The sequence below is a fragment of the Nerophis ophidion genome, linkage group LG10, assembly GCF_033978795.1.
Source record: "Nerophis ophidion isolate RoL-2023_Sa linkage group LG10, RoL_Noph_v1.0, whole genome shotgun sequence".
NCBI lineage: Eukaryota > Metazoa > Chordata > Actinopteri > Syngnathiformes > Syngnathidae > Nerophis > Nerophis ophidion.
The window spans coordinates 35818380-35838089 of NC_084620.1; the positions used below are offsets into that span (position 1 = coordinate 35818380).

General features: G+C 38.2%; 1 protein-coding gene across 3 annotated transcripts in view; it reads left to right on the forward strand.

Annotated features, from left to right (window-relative positions):
- pcdh7b (protocadherin 7b) overlaps positions 1–15449 on the forward strand; it is a 264981-nt gene extending 249532 nt beyond the window's left edge. For 2 of the 3 annotated variants that reach the window (XM_061913583.1, XM_061913582.1), the window contains exon 3: positions 7217–15449. In XM_061913583.1, the coding sequence (XP_061769567.1) occupies positions 7217–7710 (494 nt within the window). In that variant the 3' untranslated portion in view covers positions 7711–15449. The remainder of the gene's footprint in view (positions 1–7216) is intronic. The other variant, XM_061913584.1, reaches the window with a different exon arrangement.
- The last annotated feature ends 4261 nt before the right edge of the window (positions 15450–19710 follow it).

Consider the following 19710-nt stretch of genomic DNA (forward strand, 5'->3'; position numbering starts at 1 on the left):
CATTTTTCCATTTACAGTAATATGCCGTTAAAAACAAAACCCGCAGATTTGACAGTCGAAAACTGGCAGTTCAATCAACAGAATTTTAACGCAAAAAAAAAACTGCGCCTAAGACCCAACCTCCAGGCTGATCATTTTAGGTTGTCCTGAAGAATTTGGAGGTAATCCTCCTTTTTCATCGTCCCATTTACTCTCTGTAAAGCATCAGTTCCATTGGCAGCAAAACAGGCCCAGAGCATAACACTACCACCATCATGTTTGACGGTAGGCATGGTGTTCCTGGGATTAAAGGCCTCACTTTCTCTCTTCCAAACACATTGCTTGGTATTGTGGCCAAACAGCTCAATTTTTTATTCATCTGACCACAGAACTTTCCCTCTCGAAGGTCTTATCTTTCTCTATGTGATGTCAGATGTCACATTTATACATTGGATTACTTAAATTTACTCTAATGTAAAAAAAAAATCATTTTAAAGGTGTTACGACTTTTATTTCATTTTGTAGTAGTAGCGACTTCCTCGGTCAACTTCCTTTGTTGTAATTTTTTTGGAAGTGCGCATGCAAGTGATGTCGAGGCCACATTGGGACTTGTGCGCGTTAACACTGGAGTCTGATATAAAAAACAAAAAAAACACAGCTGGAATAATCGCATCTCCGAAAAATCTATTTTGCCTGAAGTGTAAACGGAGTCTTCGAGGTCGTGGTCCGGAACCGACGGACGTAATGCAAGTGCATGTAGCAAACATGGCGCAGCACTTATCCACCTGCAAGTAATTGAGTAAGCTTTTGGATAAGAGTGCCTGATGAGTGTCAACTCTTGAGAGTTTTGCCCTCTGCTAAAGTGGATGTTCCTTGAAACGTCCTGCAATGTCAACAAGGGACTGTAGCTAAAATCGAAAAAAAAAAAGACTAATCGTCACTTATTGTCATCACCTCCTTCATTCTGCACACTTCCTGAATTCCAAGCGAAACTAAAGGAGAGAAAATAGGCCGTGATGGTTCTAAACTGGCGCCTCCTGGCTGAGAGCGCTTCTCCCCGAGCGATGGCGACAGAGAGCCTGGCTGGTCCGAGGCCAGCAAATAACAAGGTCTGCGCCCCGAGGGGAAAAGTCGGGACGGGAAACTTTCCTTTTTTGTCTTTGTAGTGTTGAGAGGAGCTTTTTAACCAGTGTGACCCTGCGTGCATTGTGCTACAGCGCTTGATTGTGTTATGCTTGTGACAAAAGAGCGAGTTCTCTCAAGGCTGTTCTTTGACACTGCTTTTCATGCCCCGATTTTTGAATTTAGTCTTGATGGAAGCAACCTTGCAGAATAACAAGTAGTTTTGAATAAATATTATTGTTGAGTGATCTCGGGCGAAACCGTCATTATTTTGTTGGAGGAGCTTTTAATTTTTTGCCATAATGGTATGAATTAGTGTTGTCCCGATAACAATATTTTGGTACCGGCACCAACATTATTTTGATACTTTGCTAAATAAAGGGGACAGCAAAAAATTGCATTTTTTGCTTTATTTTAACAACAAATTTTAGGGTACATTCAACATATGTTTCTTATGGCAAGTTTGTCTTTAAATAAAACAATGAGCATACAAGACAATATGTATTTTATTAGTAAGTAAGCAAACAAAAGCTCCTAATTAGTAGTAGTAGTAAATTATATTTATATAGCGCTTTTCTCTAGTGACTCAAAGCGCTTTTACATAGTGGAACCCAATATCTAAGTTACATTTTTAAACCAGTGTGGGTGGCACTGGGAGCAGGTGGGTAAAGTGTCGTGCCCAAGGACACAACGGCAGTGACTAGGATGGCAGAAGCGGGGATTGAACCTGCAACCCTCAAGTTACTGGCACAGCCGCTCTACCAACCGAGCTATACCGCCCATATGCAGTAACATATTAAATCATTTATCATTCTATCATTTTGTCAAAATTATGAAAGACAAAGTGGTAGAAAATGAATTATGAATCTACCTGTTCATTTACTGTTAATATCTGGTTAGTTTCTCTTTTAAAATGTTCTATCTACACTTCTGTTAACATGTAATAATCACTTATTCCTCTGTTGTTTGATGCTTTACATTAGTTTTGGATGATACCACAAATCTCAGTATCAATCCGATACCAAGTCGTTACAGGATCATACAGTCCAGGGTGGCCTTTCTGCGTTTATAAACATAAAGTACATTTAAAAAAAACGAAAGAAGATGTGATGCCAAAAAATATTGACATAATCATAGTAGTTTCCACTAAATACGCTACTGTACTTGGTATCATTACAGTGGATGTTAGGTGTAGATCAGCTAGTGGCGTTTGTTTACTTTCTGACTCTGGTGAGCTACGGTGTGTAGTGAAGCATGTTTAGCTATATGCAGGGATGATACTTGTAAGAAACGTACTTTATTTGTCGCCATGGAGGCGAGGATTCGTGATTTAGATGTAGCTAAAACACTGCCGACTGGAGCTGGACTTTAGCAACTAGCTAGCTATCCATTTCTTAAAACACCTTTTCCTGAGGGCGTTTCCGTGTTACTACTTCACCTTCATCGTTAGTTTTTAATCCAAAATGCGTCCGTTTTCCCTTTTCCTTCTACACACTGTGTCTGCAAAGTACTGGTGGACCGGTATTTTGCAAAGGCGGTATCGTACCGAATCTGATTCATTATTATCGTGGTACTATACCAATACCGGTATACTGTACAACCCTAGTAGGAATCCAGAAGCAAATAAGTTTGTTGTATTACCATTGCCAACATACATCTTGTATGGCTAGTTTTGATTTGAGACTAGTAGGTTTTTGTGCAGAATCTTTGAATTCTCAATAGAAACGCTAGCAAAGTCAGTGGAGGAAATGAATACAAAATAGTGTTCATGTGGATGGGCCAATCCCAGGGGGAGCTGACATTTAAGGAGACGTAAAATGCATTTTACTATAGCTGTTCAAATCATTAACTTTGTGGGACATATCATCCTTCGGAAGCCTCGTGGAGCCTACGGACCGTGATTTAAAATAGCGTACGTAGCCTTCCAGTTTGCCGTTCCTGGTGACATAGATAGATTGGTGGAGGTTTACCGCTAATGATAAGTAGAACATGATGATTTTTGTTTTTCGATCATCCGAATGAGATAAGGTTGAGCAGGCAATCGGATGAGCAATCAGGCAGAGGGCACCGTGGTCTCTAGAGTACCGCCGTGAATTGTGGGTATGCAGAAAGCGCAGATGTTTGAGCAGGACAATCAGTGGCTGCGGTATCTTTTTAAGCAGGGGGAAGGAGAGTGGGCAAGCCAAAATGTCCTGCCATGATCTGTCCCTCCACGTCATCATGTTGATCGCATTAACTAGCATGTCAACATTGCATCTCTCATTTGTGTTTGCCTTTGATTTCCCTCACTTGACTACTTCGATTTCATTACCAGCTGAGTCGCATTCGCTAATGACAAGTCAGGTGCTCTCTCTTAGGACCGGTGATGCTTAGTCGATTCTTTACATAGGTCACTTGTGAATGGATTCAAGGAAAAAGGGATTTTGACAAGGAAGGAATGGCACCCGTACCGTACTGTAGCATGCAAAACACACAACTACTGATCATTGTCCTTTCTGGTGTGCGTCTTCCAAGTCAAGCTTTCTTGACCTCTAGTTTTTTTTTAATGCAGTACCTTCTATACGATAAATGAAACAATTGATTTCTGGTCTATATTCTTTCTTTTACAGGGCAAAAAGAGCATTAAAAGTAAGCCCGACTCTTTTACTTTGGGCAAAGGCATGCTTGTCTTGCACACCCCATGGCTGCTTGAGTCTGTTTTACCCAATCATCGTTTCATCAAACATCTCACCTACATATTACTTGCCACTCTGCAATGGTCACTCAGTTAAAGAAGGCATAGTGAATGATGACTGCATTCCATGTTTTTTATTTTTTTATTTGGGACTTTTACCTAACCCAGGGGTCGGCAACCTAACATTTTGAAAGAGCTATAATGGTCCAAAAATACAAAAACAAATCTGTCTGGAGACGCACAAAATTAAAAGACATTAACAGATAGGGTGTCATGAGATACAAATAGAATTAAGAGGACTTAAAGAAAACTAAATGACCTCAAATATACCAACAAATGAGTCATAATGATGCAATATGTACATAAAGCTAGCCTAAATAGCATGTTAGCATCGATTAGCTTGCAGTGACCAAATATGTCTGATTAGCACTCCCCACGAGTCAATAACATCAACAAGACTCACCTTTGTGCTTTCATGCACAACATTAAAAGTTTGGTGGACAAAATGAGACAGAAAAAGAAGTGGCATTAAACACTACTAGTAAGTCGGAGAAAGTTATACATGTGAACAAACTATGGTGAGTTCAAAGTCCGCCAAAATTAGTAAGACAAAACGAATCAGTGAAGCATGTTTAATGTAAATAGTGTGCTTTATCACAATTAGGGAGGTTTGTGTAATGTTTGTCCTCCTAAAGAAACCATATTTTTGTATTTTTTTCCCCTTATCTTTTTTCATACAATTTGAAAAATCTTCAGAGAGCCACTAGAACAGCGCTATAGAGCCGCAGCATGTGGCTCTAGAGCCGCGGGTTGCCGACCCCCGACCTAACTTGACTCTTGCCAGATCATTGTAGTTCGCTGAGCTCCACACAAGGATCTGCGACTTCTCAATAGGAGATGTATTTCAGAAGGCAGGGGCTTGTAAGAAAATCATTGCATGTGATTGGATAAACCAGTTGTCCGTTATCTTGAATGACGTGCTACTTCAACCACTCACATGGAAATCAACCCGTGACGCTGATGAGAGCGACGCTGGGAAATCCAAAACAGGACAGCCGACATATTGGATAACGACAGAGTTCTCTGTTCATCCTTTAAATAATTAATATTCGATAGATTCAATCAAATATTTGCAATAGCAGAATCAAAGTCCGCACACAACTCCTCGCTGCGTGAATCAAACAGTACGACGTCACATCTATGAAATCCCGCCAGGTGATCCTGATTGGTTCATAATTTTATGTTATCTTGAACGAGTTTGCGTTGCCCTCGAGCCCAGATCCTTGTGTGGGCCTGTCACAACGTAGTTTTCGCAGCTTACTGCAAGGTTTGTTCTCCTGGGATGCAAACGGACTAATCCGGAGAAGGCTTGCAGGTGGGAACATATTTAATAATCTTCACTCAAAAAAGGTACAAAAACGGAAAACAAGGCTGATCGCACTTGGAGTTAAAGTAAATACTTAGCATAGACTTTGGACATAGAGAACTTAAAAAACAGTGGCATGAAATAAACACGATTTACGTAGTCCAGGCATGAGACAAACAAAATTTACAGACACACAGCATAAAGCGAACAACTAGCATAATCTATGGCATAGCAAGAAACAAACAGCATGAACTATGGCAGTGGTTCTCAAATGGGGGTACGCGTACCCCTGGGGGTACTTGTAGGTATGCCAAGGGGTACGTGGGATTTTTTGAAAATATTCTAAAAATAGCAACAATTCAAAAATCCTTTGTAAATATATTTATTGAATAATACTTCAACAAAATATAAATGTAAGTTCATAAACTGTGAAAAGAAATGCAACAATGCAATATTCAGTGTTTACAGTTTGATTTTTTTGTGGACATGTTCCATAAATATTGATGTTAAATATTTCTTTTTTTATGAAGAAATGTTTAGAATTATGTTCATGAATCCAGATGGATCTCTATTACAATCCCCAAAGAGGGCACTTTAAGTTGATGATTTTTTTCTATGTATAGAAATCTTTATTTATAATTGAATCACTTGTTTATTTTTCAACAAGTTTTAAGTTATTTTTGTATCTTTTTTACAAATAGTTCAAGAAAGACCACTACAAATGAGCAGAATTTTTGCACTCTTATACTATTTAATAAATCAAAAACTGATGACATAGTGCTGCATTTTACTTGTTTGTCTTTTTTTTTCAACCAAAAATGCTTTGCTCTGATTAGGGGGTTCTTGAATTAAAAACATGTTCACAGGGGGTACATCACTGAAAAAAGGTTGAGGACCACTGGCATAGACTATGAACATAGAGAATTTATAAATCCATAGCATGAAATAAACACGGCTTACGTAGTCCAGGCATGAGACAAAACTTACAGAGACACGGCATAAAGCGAACAACTAGCATACACTATGGCATAGCAAGAAACAAACAGCGTGAACTATGGTATTGCATGAAACAAGCATGAAACTGTGGCATGAAACAACTAATGACGCCAGGACGACTGACTGGCAAAGAGAGGCTTAAATAATGTCTCGAGATTGGAAACAGTAGGCAGGTGAAAATCATACGTCGCCATGGTAACTAAAACAAACAAAGGTGCACAAAAACAGGAACTAAGGGAGTCTAAAACTAACAGAACAAAACGAAAACATGATCCGGACCATTGATCATGACAGGAGCTCAGCGAAATACAAAGATCTGGTGAGAGTCAGGTTAACTTTTACCAGCCATGAATTGTACGTTGTCTAATGCAATTCCCATTTAAGCGCCTCGTCATGCAAGAGTTAATCCGAGGCCATGGCCGCGCTAGGTAATTGGCTAAAACCATAATTAGTGGATTAACGAGGATACCAGGAGGCTTAAACCACACAAATCTATAAAGCTACTTAGATCAGGATGAGATTGCCAGCTGCCAATCAGCAAATAAGAAAGCAGGGTGTTGGTAGTACACAAACAATACCCTCGCACACGATTATTTCTAACTGTGGTCCGGGCCAAAATAAACTTAACATTGATGTATTGAGTTGTCCATTGTCCCTCCCCCGCCTTCCCCTCTCTCAGCACAAATATATTTTAAAGCATGACATGATTTCAGCTCTTATTCTTTTTGAGTTGGAAGCTGCTGTCCAATCCAGCGGAGATGTCCTTTTTCATTGTCTTCTGTTACAGCTGCTGTCGTGGTATGCATGAAACCTAATTTTATTCATACAGGCTTAGTGTTACAAGCGGAACCGACATTTTTTGGATATTTTTTTTTTCAAAAAAACCCTCACTTCGAACATGTACAGCAGATGCGATGATACCATTCACAACCAAGTAGAATATTGCATCTGTTTTCCCACTTAGTCAACACATAGCACAGCAAAAGTGTTAGAAGTGTACACTCATTCATCATAATATCCAATTTCCGTGTAAACAAACATCATCCCTTACACGTTCCTATTCTCCTTTCTCTCCCTAGACTCACGCCCATTGCCTGACGTAGCCATGACTGGAAAGTGCACCCGGGAATGCGACGAGTACGGCCACTCAGACTCCTGCTGGATGCCTGTACGGACGTCGCCAGAACGGCGGCCATCCAAGTCCACCACCACCCCTCAACAACCAAAGCTTTCCACATTCATGAGCGGCAACGGCAGCGGCAGCAGCAGCAGCAGCAGCAGCGCCGAGCAGCCCGGCAGCCAAGAGACCCTCCCCATGGCCGCCATGGCCGCCATGGCCAACGGAGACCCCACCGCCGCCCACATGATGGGCGATCGCAACCGCAACCTGCTCAATAAGAAGATGGCTTCTTCCTCCTCATCCTACGAGCCGTTCGGCTCACCTTCGTATGGCTCGCCTGGAGGCGGGGAAGAGACGCTGGGCCATCCAACTGAAGAAATCCCGATGGCGGCCACTGGAGAGTACAAGCCCACGTCCTGTGGTACTCTGACACGACGGGAGGTCTACCTGTGAGGAAGGGAGGGTCCGACCTGCCTTCAGTGCCACATGTTATAAACAACACTTATGACCCAACTTATAACAGCTCAAGCAGTTTTAGCCAGCTTTGCACTGCAGGTAGGACTAAAATTACTCCAAAGACTTTTAGAAAATAAAAGTAAAAAGTAGAGACAGTGCTCTTTTTTTGAAGCTCCAATCCTCCGAAAGTGAGGCATGATACTGGGATGTCAAACATGGCGGGCCGGGCTGTCTGCTGCCTGATAGTCAACTTGTACAATAACCACTTTACAAAAACCACCACATGCATGCATCGACAACCCCCGCCCAATTAATGATGACAATGTAACAAAAAGACATTTTATAAAAACAATGTGTGTGTGTGTAGATGTGACTGTTCTATTATTTTTTTGGAACACTGCAACAATATATCGGATAATGGTCCCCGTCATTAGGAATATCCATGGACTCGGCCACTTGCGGTGATCAAGACCAAAAGAAAGGAAATGTTGGCAAAGACTGAGCTTTAAAAGATTCATGCCCCATTTCTTCTTCTACCGAGCTCTTGAAGTGAAGAAATCAATGACAGATGCAACAACACACCGTATGGACCATGACATGTTAGGGATGAAAAATTGTACATAAACATTGGACTGCGCTATTATTTCTGTTCTCTCCTCGCTATGTTTCTTGGTTATGATTGGTGAGGCGGAGAACCCCTTACGAGATGGAACATCTGGGCTGCAGAATGCCCAACTTATGATCACTTGTGATGGAACTGTTAACCACTGCAATACAGAGATTCATTCATCTGGCTATTGGCGCAGATATGATCAGAGTACGGCATGCTGAGAATAAAAATTATGAAGGTGCAATTTAAATTGTGTAGTATGTACGAGCCAGATAAGCAGACAACACGTGTGTATAGGCTATACTGTAGGTAATGCATAGAGGTGTGTGACAAAAGTAGGTTTATAATAGTCCAGCGAGTGTCTGTTGATAATCGGGTTTTACACGTACAGTCGTCCCTCGCCACATTACGCATCAATTATTGCCGCTTCACGACAATGCAGATTTTTGTTTTTGCATATATTTTTTACCTAAATTAAGAGTTAAATAAAGTCGTATTTATGTCTTTTATGTACAAACCCTGTTTCCATATGAGTTGGGAAATGGTGTTAGATGTAAATATAAACAGAATACAATGATTTGCAAATCATTTTCAACCCATATTCATTTGAATATGCTAGAAAGACAACAAATTTGATGTTCAAACTGATAAACATTTTTTTTGCAAATAATCATTAACTTTAGAATTTCATGCCAGCAACACCTGACAATAAAGTGGGAATAAATACTGATAAAGTTGAGGAATGCTCATCAAACACTTATTTGGAACATCCCACAGGTGTGCAGGCTAAATGGGAACAGGTGGGTGCCATGATTGGGTATAAAAACAGCTTCCCAAAAAATGCTCAGTCTTTCACAAGAAAGGATGGGGCAAGGTACACCCCTTTGTCCACAACCTCTATGAGCAAATAGTCAAACAGTTTAAGAACAACGTTTCTCAAAGTGCAATTGCAAGAAATTTAGGGATTTCAACATCTACGGTCCATAATATCATCAAAAGGTTCAGAGAATCAGAGGAAACCACTCCACATAAGCAGCATGGCCGGAAACCAACATTGAATGATCATGACCTTCGATCCCTCAGACGGCATTGTATCAAAAACCGACATCAATCTCTAAAGGATATCACCACATGGGCTCAGGAACACTTCAGAAAACCATTGTCACTAAATACAGTTCGTCGCTACGTCTGTAAGTGCAAGTTAAAGCTCTACTATGCAAAGCGAAAGCCATTTATCAACAACATCCATTAACGCCGCCGGCTTCTCTGGGCCCGAGATCATCTAAGATGGACTGATGCAAAATGGAAAAGTGTTTGGTAGTCTGACGATTCCACATTTAAATTTTTTTTAGGAAATATTCAACATCGTGTCATCCAGACCAAAGGTGAAGTGAACCATCCAGAGTGTTATCAACGCAAAGTTCAAAAGCCAGCATCTGTGATTGTATGGGGATGCATTAGTGCCCAAGGCATGGGTAACTTACTCATCTGTGGAGGCAGCATTAATGCTGAAAGGTACATACAGGTTTTGGAACAACATATGCTGCCATCTAAGCGCCATATTTTTCATGGACGCCCCTGCTTATTTCCGCAAGACAATGCCAAGCCATATTCAGCATGTGTTACAATAGCGTGGCTTCATTTAAAAAAAGAGTGCGGGTACTTTCCTGGTCCACCTGCAGTCCAGACCTGTCTCCCAACATGTGGCGCATCATGAAGTGTAAAATACAACAGTGGAGACCCCCGACTGTTAAAAGACTGAAGCTCTACATAAAACAAGAATGGGAAAGAATTCCACTTTCATAGCTTCAACAATTAATTTCCTCAGTTCCCAAATGTTTAATGAGTGTTTTTAAAAGAAAAGGTGTTGTAACACAGTGGTGAACATGCCCTTTCCCAACTACTTTGGCACGTGTTGCAACCATGAAATTCTAAGTTAATTATTATTTGCAAAAAAAAAATAAAGTTTATAAGTTCGAACATCAATTATCTTGTCTCTGTAGCATATGCAACTGAATATTGGTTGAAAATGATTTGCAAATCATTTTATTCCGTTTATATTTACATCTAACACAATTTCCCAACTCATGGAAACGGTGTTTGTTTTTCAGTGCATTCTCGAGTGTGTTATTTCCTATAATTTAGTTGTAGCAGTCCAAAAAACGACTTACGTTTCCAGTTTACAAGGCGACTTATCTTGGCGCTACCGTATTTTAACCGCGACAATCAAGTTGACCAAATTTTGGCAGCACGACTTTAGATTGCACTTCGTATTTCTAATTCAACCCCATTGGTGTTAGTGCTACTAAACGATGCAGGACTTTCAGCACATTAAGGCCCAGTTTTTACTTGGAGCGATTACCCATAGCAATGAGGCTTGGAGGAATCCACTCAAGACTACTATATCAGGCAAAAAGTTTAAAAATTGGCTATATTTTTTCATGTTTTCATGTTTAGAGGGCTCTGATTCTGTTAAAAAACATATTTGGAAGTTTTTTTTATTGCTTGAAAATATTTGATGTGTTGCCCTGCGATGAGGTGGCGACTTGTCCAGGGTGTACACCGCCTACGGCCGGAATGCAGCTGAGATAGGCTCCAGCACCCCCCCGCAACCCCGAAAGGGACAAGCGGTAGAAGATGGATGGATGGGTGTTATTATTAATACATCCATCCATCCATTTCTACCGCTTATTCCCTTTTGGGGAGGCAGGGGACGCTGGCGCCTATTTAGCTACAATTGGGAGCAAGGCAGTGTACACCCTGGACAAGTCGCCACCTCATCGCAGGGCCAACACAGATAGACAGACAACATTCACACTCACATTCACACACTAGGGCCAATTTAGTGTTGCCAATCAACCTATCCCCAGGTACATGTCTTTGGAAGCGGAAGGAAGCTGGAGTACCCGGAGGGAACCCACGCATTCACGGGGAGAACATGCAAACTCCACACAGAAATATCCCGAGCCTGGGATTGAACCCAGGACAGCAGGATCTTGGTATTGTGAGGCAGACTCACTAACCCCTCTACCACCGTGATTAATACGACTTTTCGGAAATGTGGCGACCATTGTCAGGCCTGGAACCAATTGGCCACGATAAAACGAGAGACGACTGTATTACACTTTTTTGTGAGATGGACGGAGCAATAAATATATTGTACACATGTTCATCAACCATCAGCTTCGTTGTAAAGTGCTAATATAATGGAAAAACAAGTTGCCTCTATTTTGAAGCTATTATCTGATTTATGACATCCAAAGACTTACAAAGTTTGCCAGTAAATAGATATGAACAAAATATTATCAATTGCACAGAAATTTCCCAGCCAATTTGAGAAGATAATGAGCCAACCAGTCAGTCAGATCCCTTCCCCATCAACATCAATGCAAATCAGGCAGACTTTGAGAGAGCCAACAACGGTTACTTTTTGAAAACATTACGATCCAGAACCTTACATTTTTTTAGCCCAAACGGAAAGAGGATAAGCAATACGTTTCAGAATTGAAGTGCTAAACTAATTAGCAATTTCTAGGTGCTAAACATTCAAACCAACCATAATAGAAGGTATTGTACAAGTTTCACTCTTGTTGGGAATGCTGACCGACAGGATGCTTACATGATCCTGTTTAGATGAAGAATAAATCACAATCCTCGCAAAGGGTTAAAGGGTTGCCGCAACCGTTTCGCCATCTCTTGGGACATCAAAGTGGACACGCCTGCCGGTCAATGGCCATATTTGTCTACTACCAGGTGAGAGATGCATGAATTATAATCAAGAATTCACTTTTACCATATTGATAGGAAGCAAAAGCAGCAGCCGGCTGAGTGTGTCAAACATAGCAGCGTAAGCTAGCATTAGCTCACCGCTATCAAGGCGCCGCTAAAATAAGACGTCTGCATTAGCGCTTATAATAACAATACAGCTCATATTTGGATAATTTCCAGGTCAAGACATGTAAATGGAGTCCCATTGGCGGTTTCTGGATGTTATTTAGCGAGTTGCATGGGCACAATAGAGGATCCTCGTTATGTTGACTCAATCATTGGCTATTTATATTATAATGCATAAAAAGCCAAGTATATGTGTTCGTGTTTACATAAAGATTGTGAACGATAAACAGTAAATCTCTTTCCAATTCTTGCGTATTTTTGGTATGACTGATCTGATGACTGTTCAGATTGCAGAAGTGTTACTTCTTTGACGTCAATTCATCAATTTACCATGAATTGATTAACGTGGACAAGTTGAAAAACTTATTCGGTGTTACCATTTAGTGGTCAATTGTACGGAATATGTACTGTACTGTGTGATCTACTAATAAAAGTTTCAATCAATTAATCAATCAATCAATCTAACCCCGAATCTACGAAGATTTCCAAATATGTTCAAAATTGGCATTTTGGGATGTTTGGACCATATTTTTACATATTTTGCGGAATGTAAACACAGTTGAATATGGTTTAATGGATGCAATGAAACACAATTAAGCATATTATAAGTCCACTTGTTTTTCCATTGTATTGGTATTTTGATTTTTTTTTTTTCTCAAGCCTCAAGATCCCGATGAAGTACTTTGGGCCTGATTTTACTAAGATCTCAAATTATAAGAATGCAAACTAAAAAAAATGCACGTACTATTGCACGGCGTGTTGCAGGTGATATACTAAGACTACATATGTAATTGATAAGACCTGTAGAAGTGGCGTAAACCACCCTATTAAACCTCTTAAGGACCAAGTTGTTTGTTTACATGCTTTTTTTATTTTTATTTCTTTTTACTATTCGGGCTTATTGGACCCTAATTAGAATAAAAACTAAAAATCATCTTTTAATATGATGTACTTAGTCCATACATACACAAACATGTACTTCATGTGGAGTGACATGCACATTTTTCTTTTTACACTTTTTTTTTCCAAATTCCATTGTATGTTATATTCTTCTGACACCACCAGATAGCAGTATAAGTGTCCATATGTCGGCATAAGACCCCAATTCAGTAGTGTACACAATTTTGGAAATACAAGCTAAAAGGTGCTGTCCATGCAGGCCTTTAGAGGTTAAATAAGGTTTGTTGTGTACTACTAGCTGTCACCATGGAGACATTCATTTCCCCTCTGCATCCATGTCACCGTGCTTCATCCAACCTGTGGTGTTTTGCTGTGTTGTGGAACATGCGGCACACAAATATGATATGTACCGCCTATTTTAGGCTAAACTCTTAGAGAACAGAACCAATTTTTTTGCATGCTAGTACTCTCTGGGAGATACGTTGTTGTGCCAAAAACACTAACACTTTTTTTCCCCAAGAGAGAGATATATTTATATATCGCCTCTATGAAAAAAAAGGCATTAAAAAATATGCCTGCAGACACCAAAAATGCATTAATCGAGTCATCCAGACGCTATAATATGACGTTGGTGGATAGACAATATGTCCACTATTTTTATTTCTGACGGTTCAAATATGTTGACACGCACAGATTGTCTCTCCATCTTCAGCTGACATTTATGTGTACGTGCCATTTTGCACGTCCCTTTCAAACGTGCTAAATATAGTTGATGCAAACAGTTTCAGGCTCGATAAAACACACATTTGTATTTCATTCACCAAGTATTGTGGGCGTTCTGATAATCAACATATTTTTTGCATATACGTCAAAGCAAACACGCTAAATAGGTTGTGCTCGCTATATTGCTCATTCAAGAAATGCAATCCTTGGCACACAGACTTCGTAGATCAGCTTTGCGTGCGCTATCAAGTTTGCACGATTTTTTTTTTTTTTGATTCGTGCAAACCTTTACTACAGGGGTGTCAACCGTACGGTCCGAGGCCCACGGACAGGTTTTATCCTTGTACCTGAACTTTTTCAATGAAAGACACAGCTGTTCTAAATGTGTCTACTGGATGTCGCAATAGCAATTCTTTGTATCTTTGTAGAGGATGCTACATATGATGTTGGTACATCAGTTGAGGAAAATGATCGAACTACGTAAATACCATCCTGTAATTTTTATTTATTTTTTCTTGATGGATTGAAAATGAACACCAATGAGTTGACTGATGAACATAATCACATAATTTATTCAGAAAATATGAATAACGACGAATAAAGGTAGAATACTATTAAACGCAACATGTAACTGTAAAAATCGAAAAACAACAACAGTATGATTTGCACAATTTCGGAATGTGCTTGTTCTATTTTCAAGCAAAGAAAACAATCTGAAGTTGTCTCTATTTTTAAGTTATCGTGCTGTGATTTCACCAGTCCAACCCACTTGGAAGTACATTTTTCTCCACGTGGCCACCGATCTAAAATGAGTTTGACGCCCCTACTTTAGTACTTCAAGCCCTTGATGTTACTTTCTGCCGTCCATGGCATCCGAGCACGGGTGTAAAAATCAGTTCAACTAACGACCAAAAATAAAAAATCCAATTTAACTTTTTGGGAAAAAAACATTCCATATGATGCTTTTGGAACAGCTGTATTTGTAGAAGGGGGTCATTACATACAGTAATAGGATCTTAGAAAATGCCCACCTCTTTGTCAGCCACTGTAGTAAAAGAAATAATATATATTTTTTGTATGTTAGTTAGTGAAGCCCCTGTTGATTGAATGGAGTTGCAATTCTCTCTCTATAGTCTGTAAGTACTACTTGTTGGAAAGGCAGTCCTCCTATACGTAACAACTGTATACATAAATATTTACTTTTTACTGCACGCTTTATGGAACTTACTTCACTTAATGCGAAGGAAGAGTAAAAAATTTTTTTATAAAAAAACATGTACAAAAAATATCCCTGTAACATTGGAATCCACGTTGTTGCTTGCTTACTAATGAGACATGAGCCATGTAGGACAGCTTTGGTTCTTTTTGGGGGAGTTTCATATTATCTTCATACCATACATATGTCGGGGGTTTTTTTAACATTAATGCCATACATTTTATTTAAATTTGCATCACTTTGTTATACGACAGCCTAAATTGTAGAGAATGGTCGTGAAATTGTACTTAGTAATTTAACTTTATTTGGTGCCACTTGTAACTTCTTCAGTGCTCTGAAAAAAAAAAAAAAAGAACACAGTAAAAAAAATGTTGTGAATGCAAAATTGCAATTGTGCCTTTTATACCAGTGGGTATGTTTATAGTTATTTTAGAAAATACTGGAACACGTTTCCATGCATTGAATGGATCGCTGTGTGGTGGAGGGGCTTCTGCAGGGTTAAAGGTCAGCGAGCCAAGTATCATTTGTTGAATTGTCAATTCGTAGTATAGTGCATTATTGTACTCGATGATTCCTTGCTACATTCCAAAGTGGTGTGTTGTTCATGATCATAAGAAAATAACAGGTTATTTGTCGTACTCCACTGATGTACATGTGCTTGCTCTGCATTTTAAATAATCACAAAATATAATCACAAAATACAGCGACACTGCAATAAATTAGAACAGGGGTTCCCAAACCACGACCCGCGGGCCGGATTCAGAATCCCAGCGTCCAAAAGCCGGCCTGCGGGAAGTCCCAAGTAAAATTTGCATTATAATTATTTTTTTGATTATTATTTTTTTAAATCTTTCCTTTGTAATCCATATTCTACCGCTTGTTACTCTCGGTGTCTCCTAGCCGCTCAGGCAAATCATATTGTCTAAAAATGCATTTTCCCAACGACAACGTGATATCATTGGGCTCTGCAAGTGTACACTCGTTCAGTCAGTTAGTGCGCGAGGAATAAATATATATATATATATATATGTATATATATATATATATATATATATATATATATATATATATATATATATATATATATATATATATATATATACATACATACACACACGTTAAGTCAGGAACAAACACAGAGGCTATATCATACCTACAAGCCTGTAGGGAAACCTGCAAAACAGGCTTGTAGGTATGATATAGCCTCTGTGTTTTTTCCTGACATATAGTATATTCCGTTCTTCCACGGTATTGAGCACTGTATAACGGATAAACCACGGAAATTTCGACTGAATGTATATATACATTAGGTCAGGAAAAAAGACGGAGGCTATGTCATCCCTACAAGCCCTTTGTGCTTTCTCCCGACCTAAATTATATATATATATATATATATATATATATATATATATATATATATATACACATATATATATATATATATATATATATATATATATATATATATATATATGTATATATATATATATATATATATATATATATATATATATATATACACCCAAACATATATACATGCATATATATATATATATATATATATATATATATATATATATATATATATATATATATATATATATACACCCAAACATATATACATGCATATATATATATATATATATATATATATATATGTATATGTATTTATATTTATGTATGTATATATATATATATATTTACATACACTCACACATATATATGTATATATATATATATATATATATATATATACACATATATATGTGTGTGAGTGTATGTAATGTATATATATATATACATGCATGTATATATATATAAATATATATATATATATATATATATATATATATATATACATATATATATATACACATATATATATGTGTGTGAGTGTATGTAAATATATGTATTTATATACATGCATGTATATATATATATATACACATATATATGTGTGTGAGTGTATGTAAATATATATATATATACATGCATGTATATATATATATATACACATATATATATGTGTGTGAGTGTATGTAAATATATATATATACATGCATGTATATATATATATATATATATATATATATATATATATATATATATATATATATATATATATATCCACCGCGGGCCCGGGCCAAATTGTTTTTACCCTATGCGGCCCCCTAGTCAAAAAGCTCGGGGACCCCTGAATTAGAACATCTAATTCAAAACATTTTTTAAGTGATTAGCTCCCTATAACTAACCAGGAAACCTGACATCCTGAAAAAAAGAAAAGAAGACACATTTACGTAAACCATGTAAAGATTTGCAGGTCTGTTCTATTTATCTGTTACCGCGGTCTGCTGTGATGAATTGTCACGTAAGTGTAAGACATCAGAGGTCAAGTTCTTTGTGCATGACACAAGCTCCAGGACTGAATACAGAGGCATAGACAGATAACTGACAGATTGCTCACGGTTGATGGGGGGAGCCTGCCGATAAAAATGGTAATGTGATGATTTTACTCCACTGAGTGGAGGCAGAGCGGCTGGCAAGAGCGCAACACCTCAGGGTGTGGCCAGTTTTTCAACTCTCACTCCATTTTTTACAATGTACGCACACTGATGAGTGATGAAATGCAGTCCAATGTTGGAGGATGAGGAGGGGGGGAACTTCAGATTCTGTAATTTTTACTTTATTCTCTGACACAAAACACATGGACAGTCTGACTTCTGCTTGAGGTGTGTGCCGATACACTCACCTGGAAACAGATTTGTAATATTATTCAATACTACTTGTATGTTGATATAGAAACTGAGGAAAAGACCCTGTCATCGTTTAATATGAGTCACTATGCACGCAGCTTAGCTGAACATGGCAACATGTCTTGAACGCAAGTCCACTTCTATTTATGAGATCTTTTATGTAAGTTAATTTGCTTTTGTACAGGTTTATGTAAATAAACTGCTTGTAATTTTTGTCTCTGCAAAAATTAAAAATATAACATGTTAAATCTTTACCGTGTCTATTTTGCGTCATTGTGCTTCGGATGCTTAAATCCCAGCCTTATTCATGTGGCGCTTAGGCATGTCGACTGGATGAAGCTCTACACTCTCGATGATGAAATGGCCATTTCTAATCCTGTGCCTTCGGAAGAAAACCGCTTCGAGGAAATGAGAGGTTTGACTATTGTTGATATGCAGATGTCACTCATAATCACGTCTTCTGCGAAGTGCAATGTAAGGTATACCGGTATTACTATAGTAACGTGATACTAATGAATCATGTTCGGCACTATACCACCTCTGAAAAGTACCAGGCCGCCACATTTAAAAAAAATTGAATATCATGTTTATAAACTCAGGAAATATGACCAATTCATGACCTTGTAACGACTTGGTATCAGATTGATACCTAAATTTGTGGTATCATCCAAAACTAATTTAAAGTATCAAACAACAGAAAAATAAGTGATTATTACATTTTAACAGAAGTGTAGATATAACATGTTAAAAAAGGGAAAAAAAAGAAATATTAACAGTAAATGAACAAATAAATTAATAATCCAGTTTCTACCGCTTGTCCTTAATAATTTTGACAAAATAATAGAATAAGAGATGACACAATATGTTACTGCATATGTCAGCAGACTAAATTAGGAGCCTTTGTTTGTTTACTTACTACTAAAAGACAAGTTGTCTTCTATGTTCACTATTTCATTTGAGGACAAACTTGCAATAAGAAACATATGTTTACCATGAGATTTTTTGTTAAAAATAAAGCCAATAATGCCATTTTGTGTGGTCCCCTTTATTTAGAAATATACCGAAAAGTATCAAAATAATGTCAATACCAAAATACTGGTATCGGGACAACACTGCTGCTGAGAAATTAAGATGAATTAGAATTAAAAATATTTTTTTATGAATAAAGCAGTGAGTGAATCTGATCTGAAGTGTAAAAATAGCTTGCAAGAGACATCACTAATACAACAAAACTGCAATACAGCCGAATTGTTAACGGATTTTAAGTGTTCGAAAAGACTACTTCTTTTTTATCAGAACCAAAATTAGATGCATTGCCCAAGTATGTCTATGAATGTTTTCATTCATCCAGGTCATTGTAATCTCAGCCTACTCATCCGAGTCTGCTTCATCAGTTCGTGCTCATAGACTTAGATTGGTTGGATTGAGTCAGATTTATTTATGTCTAGTCTGACAAGATCTGACCAATCTAAGTCCATGAGCATGAACATCAATTCGTACTCATAGACTTAGATTGGTCAGACTAGATCTTAGTCTGACTAGATCTGACCGATCTAAGTCTATGAGCACGAACTGATGTTCATGCTCATAGACTTAGATCGGTCAGATCTAGTCAGTCTTATTTATGTCTAGTCTGACTAGATCTGACCAATCTAAGTCTATGAGCATGAACTGATGAAACCGACTCGGATGTGAGGCGAAATGTCTGCCAAGACAAACCAAATAGTCCAGTTGCGATCGATTGAATGCCCTGTGATTGCCCAAGCATGTTTAAGACACAATGACTTTGACTTGGTAGACTGTGCTCTCTTTGTTCAATGCAAGAACAAAGAAAAACCCAACATCTACGAGGGACAACAGTACAAAGTAATTACCATGCTTGGTTTTGTGCAGTAACCTTT